This window comes from Aristolochia californica, unplaced genomic scaffold (genome assembly GCF_029961685.1).
Source record: "Aristolochia californica isolate CCGP_79_NKW_82.1479 unplaced genomic scaffold, dmAriCali1.0.hap1 SCAF_1, whole genome shotgun sequence".
Lineage (NCBI taxonomy): Eukaryota > Viridiplantae > Streptophyta > Magnoliopsida > Piperales > Aristolochiaceae > Aristolochia > Aristolochia californica.
The window spans coordinates 7,965,055-7,974,136 of record NW_027181770.1 but is presented as its reverse complement, the minus strand read 5'-3'; the positions used below and the strand labels follow the sequence as shown (position 1 = coordinate 7,974,136).

Genomic DNA, 9,082 nt, shown 5'->3' with positions numbered 1-9,082 from the left:
CATAACCATTGGTTTGGCCTTGGGTTCGACCAGAGCCGCGGCTGGTCGATCGGTCCAATCTAGGGGATGCAATAGGAGAAATAGATCTCTCCAGAGATTTTTGAAAGAGCTCAAAGCTCTTGGCTCTGGAGACGAGGTCAGAGATATGGGGGAGAGGCGTGATGGCCATTTGTGTGATGGAGAAGGGGGAAAATTCGGCGCCGAGTCCACAGAGAAACCAGTGGAGTTTGTCGGTGTTGTCGATAGGTCTGTCGATTGCGTGAAGCTGATTGCAGAGACCCTTGAAAATGCTGGTATAAGTGACAACATATTGATTTCTGCACTATAACTGCTGGAGATTATCTTTGAGACGAATTTTTTGAGCTTTTGATTGATGACTGAAGGCATTTTACAACGCAAGCCAGTTCTCGCATGCAGTGGAGTGGCCTACAGCTTCGGCCATTGCCTCCTCGGTGAGGAAGGAAAGGAGGAGGTTGAGAAGGCGTTGATCTATTGCTCTCCATACTAAATATTCAACAATAGGGGGGGTAGAATCCATGGCAGCAAACTGAGGTGGTGGCGCGAGGTTTTCGTCCACATAATTGAGGAGATTTTGACTTTCAAGAAGAGTAAGAAGTTGGATTTTCCACAAGAGGTAGGTTGTGGAAGAGAATTTAAATGTGATCATGTGGATGAGGGTATGAAAATGGAGAAGATGAGAAAAGGATTCAACCACCATTTTTTAAAATCTCTGTGAACCGAGTTGGGCACATGATTGAACCATGGACCGACCTGAGTTCATGTACGTGGGTTGGCTAACCCGTGGCCCCGATGAATTTTCCTCTCGAACTCAAAAACAATTTGCGGGACTTTGATCCTGGTGGTCCCTCAACAAATAAAATCTCATCGAGGTCTTTGGGAACAAGGTTGATGGAAGAGAAAGAAGCTGAGGGACACAACGATGATGAGTCGGCGGAGAAAAGAGGTACACTTGGTGGCCTTCACGTCAGGGCGGATATATGAGGGGCGACGACTATGCTGGTGTCGGGGAAAAGAGCCAATGCACGAAGGTGAGTAGCAGCGGAAGTAGAACAATGATAAACAAAGGAGAAGTTTCTCGCAAGAAAAAAATGGCACAAGATCCCTTGTTGCTCTGATACCATGTAAGTTTTTAATGAAAAACTCTTTATTCACCACGATTTGGAAACCAAGATTATATCGTATATTTATACATAAAATTGGAAATGAAAAATTTGCTATTTCTGGCACTCGTGATGTGATTGTTGTCTTCCTTCTCTTCCTGTAATGGAAGCTTGGTCTGCAAGCTTCTGTTACGATGGCATATCGTTCACAAAATGGGCATTTAAATTACTATGTTCCCATTGAGTTCTCAAGCTCCATTAACTCAATGTCCAAAAACACAAATATAATGTCAATCAGAACACCATCTTCTCATAGTTGTCACAACCATACTTTGGCTCATCTCAGTAGAAAGTAACATTAAAAAATGATAATAGAAAATAAAATACTACTAATTTTCAAGTTATTTTTGCATTCAGTAATTATACAAAGAGAAACTTCCATCAGCATGGACATCATTTATCAACATTATCAATTTTGAAAACAGAATTAATTAGAAAAGCAGAGTAGAAAGTATTAAACAATTCATAATGTTGGAAATCCTCTAAAGCTTGAACATTGAACACTTCGCTGGAAATATGAAAATGCTAATTTCAATAGAAAAATAATAACTTAAAATTGATGCAAGCGAAGATCCATTGTCTCATATAAAAATGTCTTGTTGCTTTGTCCTTAATGGAAACACTTCAATAAAAAATATTTTCTTGGAACAAACTAGTGTATATGCCATTAACTTAGAAAGATGATCCAAGATTACACATCAACAAAAATAGGATGAATAGCACACATATACCACTAAAATCATGTTTATGCCTATAATGGGAAAAACTTAAAGAGTAGCCTGAATAGAGGATGGGTAATTGCCATTACATACAAAAAGGTGACCCATGACTTGAAATAAAGATGAATGAATAGACAAGCAGATACAAGCATGAATTTGATAAAAATGGAATTCTCTTCTTCGTATCTTTGATTTACAGAAACAAGATATCTATATATATAGCATAATATAGAAAAAAATATTCATAAAATGACAAACTGTTCTTTACTGTTCTCCAGAATCATGGATGATTCATGAAAGAAGGAAATCGATCCTTTGGTTCCTCTGAGAGAAAACTACTCCAAAACTCCCTCCCTCAATTTGGTGCATAGATATCTATCATGCCCAACTTGTCAAGTGAGTTGTAGAAGGTTTTCCTAAGAACAACTTTTTTAAGTATATTTACCAAGTGGACTTAAAATTTAACAAATGGAAATTGAATTATCTTGGCTTCAAGATTCTGTTTGATGAAATGTCGATTTGCCTCAACATGTTTAGTTCAATCATGTTGGACTAAATTATGAGAAATGTCAAATGTTGTCTTATTAATTCAAAACAAGTTCATTTCATCAATGGCAGCAAATCCAATCTCATTCAACAATCTTTCAAGCCAAAGAAGTTCACAAAGACCTTTCACTATTCCTCTGAACTCGGCTTTAGCACTAGACAATGAGACTACCTTTTACTTCTTACTCTTCCATGTGACCAAATTGCCTCCTATGAATGTAAAATAACCTGAGGTGAATTTTCTATCAAAAACATTTCCTACCCAATCTGCATCTGTGTAGTCATCAATATGTAGACTATTCTTGGAGAACATAAGTCTTTTTCCAAGAGAGGACTTTAAATAGTGAAGAATCTGGAATATTGCTCTCATATAGTTTTCACTAGGAAAATACATAAATTTACTTACTATGCTTACAACATAAATAATACTTAGGTGAGCGTCAGATAAATAGATTAGCATACCAACCAAGTTTTGATACCTTTCTTTATTAGTTGGCACATGATATGCACATTCTCCAAGTTTGTGGCTTTGGACAATTGGATTGTCACCTGACTTGTTGTCTAATAATCCTACTTCTAACAAAAAATCTATCACATATCTCATTTGAGAAAGAAATATGCCTTATTTTGATTTAGCTACTTCGATTCCCAAAAAATATTTGAATCCTTAGAAATTCTTCATTTCAAATTCAATTGTCAATTGTGCCTAAATTTAATAGATCTCTTCTAAGTCATCAATTCATCTACATATATTATTATAGTTGTTATCTTTCCCAATCGATGTTTCATGAACAGAGTATGATCCGAGTTACTCTTTTGGGAACTATATTTTCTCATAGCCAATTTGAATTTGATCAAACCCCGCACTGGGTGATTGTTTTAGCCCATATAATGCACGTTGCAACTAACACACAACCTTAATTTTTTAGGATGTAGTGTGCTCCAGTGGTATATCCATTTAGACCTCCTCCTTGAGATTACCATAAAGAAATACATTGTTCACGTCAAATTGATGCAATGGCTAGTCTAAGTTTACTGCAAGAATAACAAGACTTGGATGGTATTAAACTTTACCACCGGTGAGAAAGTCTCTTGATAATTAATACCATAAGTTTGTATATATCATTTTGCCATAAGCCTCACTTTGTATCTTTCTATGGATCCATTTGCCTTGTTGCCTTGTGCTTAATTGAGAAAACCTATTTGCACCTACTGTTTTCTAGAGCTTCCCTTAGTTGCTTACTATCTATCTCGTATGGTTTTCGCAGGCACAACTGCATATGTAGGACCTGAACTGAACCACATCATCTTCCCTTTATCGCTATGATGGTTGCATTACCAACTTCAAAACAGGAAGATGACCCCCGGTACTCACTGTGCTCCAGTTGACACCAATCAATACAGAAAACAGAAAAATACAATTGGAAAGTAGAAAAACAGAAAGCAATATCATAAGCAGCTGATTACCAGAGCCAATAGCACCGGAGAAAGGAATCCCGGCATCAACGGTGGCAACAGGAAGCTCCGATTCGAGTAGGAACTCTCTAGAAATGCTCCAACCCATGATCCCAACACCGACAATGACAATGTCGAAGTCCAAATTCTCCACCATATTGGCACTCGAAAACGCAGTCGCCAGATGGAAAGGCAAGGGCGGCAGCTTTCGGACTTGATCGTCCCGACCTTGAGGGACGAAATATTTGTAAACCCGGGGGTAGGAGACCCTGCTCGAATCCTAGAAACGAAAGATCGACGAGAAAAAATCGTCTCCAGAACCGAAAGATTATCATTTTGTCTGCACAAACCACGTGAAGAGACGGCAATGGGCGTGCACTTTTAATGGGAATCAGCTCAGAGGATGTTTCAAGGCAAGGAAGGTGTTTGGCTACTTTGCACTTAACAGGTAGAGAAGAAGCGGCCCCTGGCAAATAGTGTGCGGAAGCTCGAACGGTGGATGGATTTCCAATCTTCAAAATCACAGTAAGGGTAAACACATGGAGGGAATCGGTTGTTCCCCCTATATATTAATCCTCACTGCCGGAGCCGGTCATCCTGAGGGTTCTTCAGTCCGCTCAATGGAGTTTGGGAACAGAATGAGTGACACCCTGATCTTTCGTATTGAACGGTTTTGACTTTGGATTGATTGTTGAACTTATATACTCCAAAAGAAGACACGATTGCAGGAATCCTGGATTGTTTATCTGAGATATGTTGGGGGGATCGGTCACATATGCTGTAAATCTTTTAATTTGCTTGCTCGAAACTTACCCTCTGGCATCTGAAGCTTACTCTATCAAAGTTTGCACTGAACGGCCACTCAAGCTTTGCTGTTGGATCAAATAGTTATGCTGTCAAAGCTTCAAAGTACGTCATAATAAGAAATTCAATTGCGAAATAATTGTTTAACTAACCCGAGGCATCCAATGTCCTCTTATTTCCTTTCCTCACCCAGCGAGGGGTCAGATAGCTACGATTTTGTAGCTTTACTCACTACGGTTGCTAAACTGTTTCTTCTATTGGGTGTAATAAAGACGCAGTAATTTAGTAGAAAATGGAGTAATGGCAGCAAATCAGAAGCATTTATTCGGTGATAAAAGATGTAACAATTACCAACACAAAAATTCCAGGAAAGTTTTCCATCCGAAGCTCATCTCCCAATGAATATGTTTCAGAAATGGAGTAGAATCAGTTGTATGGACATGGTAGAATCTACTAGTAATACATAAGTTCAAACAATGTCAACAAGGGCGTTTTCGTGGAGCTCTAACATTATTGCAGGAGGAAAAACAGCTTAAGTTATTGGATTGGTACATGAGATGCGAGCAATAGGCCTGGTGTTATTTACTGATATTCGTTTACTTAGTTGGGAGGAGAGATCTTTGAACAACTTTTGGCTCAGGGTGTTGAGCAATGCCCTTGAGTACTGGCGTGAGGCCTTCCTCCAATCTGTTCCACCGCTTTTCATCATTGAAATGAACTCCTCGTAGCTGATTCGGCCATCCTACCACAAAAGACGAAGAAAAGCTGAAGATTTGGAAAGGAAAGAGGTAATTTTTGGGAAATTGCTGGAGATTCAGCAGTTTGTACCTTGTCGATGTCGACTTCATGGAAAATGTCGCCGACCACTCGTTCATCTTCTGGACAAAAAATGTCCCCTGATAGCGCTTCTCTCATCTCCTCTATCTCAATGAATCCGCTATTGTTCTGATCGAAATAGTTAAATGCTTTCCGCAAGTACTCATCAGTGCTGATCTTTTTCAAGTGGATGGAGACTGTAACAAACTCGTCACAATCTAGAGTGCCATTTCCATCGATATCAGCCTGCAAAAGTAGTGACAGGTTGATAACGGACTCATTCACTCTGGTGAGAAAGAGGAAGAACAGCTTGAGTCTTGCTTGTGCACAAAGCTCAGAACAACGATGGATAATATATCTGAAAACAAAACCTGAGAGACGAAGACTGCTCAAAAATGTGAAAGAAGGCTAAGATGACACCTACCGCTTCCATTAGCATCTGAACATCTGTGTCAGGAGCAGGTTGTCCAATAATCTCCAGGCCCTCTTTGAGTTCTTCGAGGCTCAGGTTGCCATTCTTGTTAACATCCATCGTATCAAACATTTTCTTTAATGCGTCAATTTCCTCAAAGGGCAATTGTTCAGCTACCACCTACACAGCAAAATAGTAAAAAGCTTATAATTATTCTTTGTAAGTAGTTTGTCAGGAAACACAAATTTAGAGCTGCAAGGCTTACCCTAAGAGCTTTCTTCTTGAACTTGTTCATTGTACAGAACTGCTTCAATCTTGTTCTGACAGTTTCTCCGAGAGGGACATTGGGGACGTTATTTTCATTTTGCAGCCAAGGATGATCTTCATGAGAATCGTGAGAAATTATTTAGTTCCAGTTCCATCCTACATATTTATAAGCAAAACAAGGCAACTGCTACATCCCTACTTCCCCCATTCCCAGAGGGAAAAACAAAGAAAAAAAAAACGACTGAAATTTTCGTACCAAGAACCTCCTGTGCGGTCAACCTGTTGTAGGGATTTGGATCAAGCATGCACTTAACGAGTTCTTTTGCATTGTCAGAAACCTTCGGCCAAGGTTCCCTCTCAAAATCAATCTCCCCCTTAACAATCGCTTCTGCTATTTTCTCTTCGGTTTCTGCATTAGGAATTGGCCAGTACCTTAAACCCCATAAATCAGAAACTGATTCAGATACACAAAAACATCTTAAAGCAGAAGAAGACATTACCTGCCCAAAAAGGTGGAACCCCACATAACAGGATGTAAAGAATAACGCCGGCGCTCCATATATCTATCTCTGGTCCATAATTACGTCTCAGAACCTCGGGAGCCATATAGTATGGACTTCCCACAATTTCTCTGAAACGCTCACCTGTTACACCATACAAAATTTCCGTAAAGAGAGGCTTTTATTTAATCAAACACAACCATAGGGCTGGTAATCATATACAGTAAAAGGAGAAAAACTTGGATACGACCGGCAAAACCAAAAGAATTCAAGGCTTACCGGGCTTGAAGAATATAGAGAGACCAAAATCGATAGCCTTCAGTGGAGCAGTTTCCTTTTTGCTTGCAAATAAGAAATTCTCAGGTTTCAGGTCCCTGTGCATCACTCCATGCTCATGACACACCTTAATTCAATGAATACATGAGAAAAATTTAATGAAATTGTAACTGTAAGGAGATGATTCAATATTCTAAAAGATGTCAAGAAGGTCGACGTCGAAGAAAAGAAAAAATCAATTTCTGATCAATCTTGATTCCAGCTGTGGGTATTGAGAACAGTACCTGAACGATTTCAGTGATAGTCTTTGTCACGATCGCGGCGGCCCTCTCGGTGTAATGTCCTCTCGCAACAATTCGGTCGAAGAGCTCTCCACCCTCGCAGAGCTCCATCACTAGATAAACAGCGTCGTCGTCCTCGTACGTATCTTTCAACCTCACAATGTTAGGATGAGGCGGTAACTGCTTCATGATTTCAACCTCCCGTCGGACGTCCTGCACGTCGATCTCCGACCGGAGCTTGCTCTTCGAGATGGTCTTGCATGCTAAAATCTCCCCTGTTTCTAAGTTGATGCATTGGTGCGTAATCCCAAATTCTCCCCTTCCGAGTTCCTTCTCCAGACGGTACTGACGGAAAATGTTATTTCCGGTCGGGTTGCTGAGGACGGAGACGGGATAAAAGGCGGAAGATCGTCGATCGGCGACATCGATCTCGACGGAAAGAGGTCTAGATTTGCGGGAGTTGATGGTGTTATGGGGAGCAGCACAGCAGTTTCCCATGGCCTCTTTCTCTCTCTTTCCCCTAGTCAGGCAGGAAAGAGAGATGAGAAAACCCTAATGCCCCATGCAACCATGCCTTGTTGAACACCTGCAAGGTTGAAAACGATAGAGTTGGTTTCGTTTCTCCCGCCACTTTTTAAGGTGTACCGGAGATGTGTGTTTCGTTGTCACTGGATGGCCCAGATTGCTTCAAGTTTCCTTAGCCCCCTGCCAGGTTGTTAGACCAGGCAAACCAGGCAACCAGGCTCATCCTCCTCAAATAAATAAATATATTTTATGATTACTATGATATGATTCATGAGTTAATTAGATCAGGTTCAGACTTAAAAATGTAAATTTAGGACAAAGAACTCTGATGTTACCCTTAAAACAAAAACTGACTACTAGAACAACTCCATCCAAACTAAACTAAACTGATAGCAAGATTTTGTAAATGGAAATTGTTAGAACAAAGTTTTATGAAAGAAATTTGGCTGTAACCTGCATGTATGAGTACACTTTAAGTGTAATAATCAAACTGTTTGTCTTTGTTTATTTTTATTTTTATTTTTGTTTTCTCAAAATTTTCATTGTTAAGGGTATGGTGATGGACACATGCGATTGAATATACTAATTAATCCACAGAGGTGTTGTCACTGGCTTAGTCTGACTCGACCCTTTCATAATGGACAGGTCTCCCTCAACCTGAACCAACTTGGGTTGTTTGATTCGATAATTCAAGTAGGTCCAAATTGGCCTTAGTTGAATCGAACGGCTGGATCTTAGTGCGAACACCTGAACTCAACATGGTAGATGCATTATGTTGGCTCAGCTTGTCTTCATATGGGGATGTAATAGTATTGGGTATTGTGCACAAATTCCCAGACTTCTTAAATAGATGTTTTGAGTAAAAAATACCCATATACACTTAATAAACTTTAATCTCCTTATATCTCTTTAACTACATATCCTATGTACATAAAAATTTAACCACTGATGTAATTTAAAGTAAAAAATAAGATTACATAAAGAAAATTAACCACTGAAGTGGTAAAATGACCAAAGTACCCTTGGACGTTAAAATGACCAAAATACCCCTAGATGTAATTTCTAATACTCCCCCTCAAGTTGGAGCATATATATCCAAGAGTCCCAGTTTATTGTAGAATGATATAAATTCTTACTTGCTAGGGGCCTTGGTGAAGACATTTCCAAAGTGATCTCTAGATCGAACAATTGAAGTCACTCCCTCTTTTTTCATCACTACATCTCGATTGAAATGACAATCCACTTCTATATGTTTAGTCCTCTCATGGAAAACTGGGTTACTTGCAATAAATATCGTAAC

The 9,082-nt window shown here is 39.5% G+C and overlaps 1 protein-coding gene across 1 annotated transcript; it reads right to left on the bottom strand.

Moving 5' to 3' along the window:
- Positions 1-3,767: 3,767 nt before the first annotated feature.
- On the bottom strand, positions 3,768-7,755 carry LOC137945584 (calcium-dependent protein kinase 7-like). The gene is made up of 10 exons (XM_068791527.1): positions 7,261-7,755; positions 6,980-7,103; positions 6,701-6,844; positions 6,457-6,609; positions 6,199-6,314; positions 5,946-6,113; positions 5,534-5,767; positions 5,306-5,447; positions 4,715-4,773; positions 3,768-4,181 (listed from the first exon to the last, which is right to left on the bottom strand). Exons 1-10 carry the CDS (start codon positions 7,753-7,755, stop codon positions 3,768-3,770), a joined length of 2,049 nt encoding a protein of 682 aa, XP_068647628.1.
- Between the last annotated feature and the right edge of the window lie 1,327 nt (positions 7,756-9,082).

Bases quoted from the DNA above. Each gene is read 5' to 3' on its own strand.
- LOC137945584 (XM_068791527.1), bottom strand. From the start codon at position 7,755: ATGGGAAACTGCTGTGCTGCTCCCCATAACACCATCAACTCCCGCAAA. The intron at 6,845-6,979 runs GTAAGCCTTGAA...ATGGTGTAACAG, and splicing joins CTCTATATTCTTCAAGCCCG to GTGAGCGTTTCAGAGAAATT. The intron at 5,448-5,533 runs GTACAAACTGCT...CTTTTGTGGTAG, and splicing joins ATGAAGTCGACATCGACAAG to GATGGCCGAATCAGCTACGA.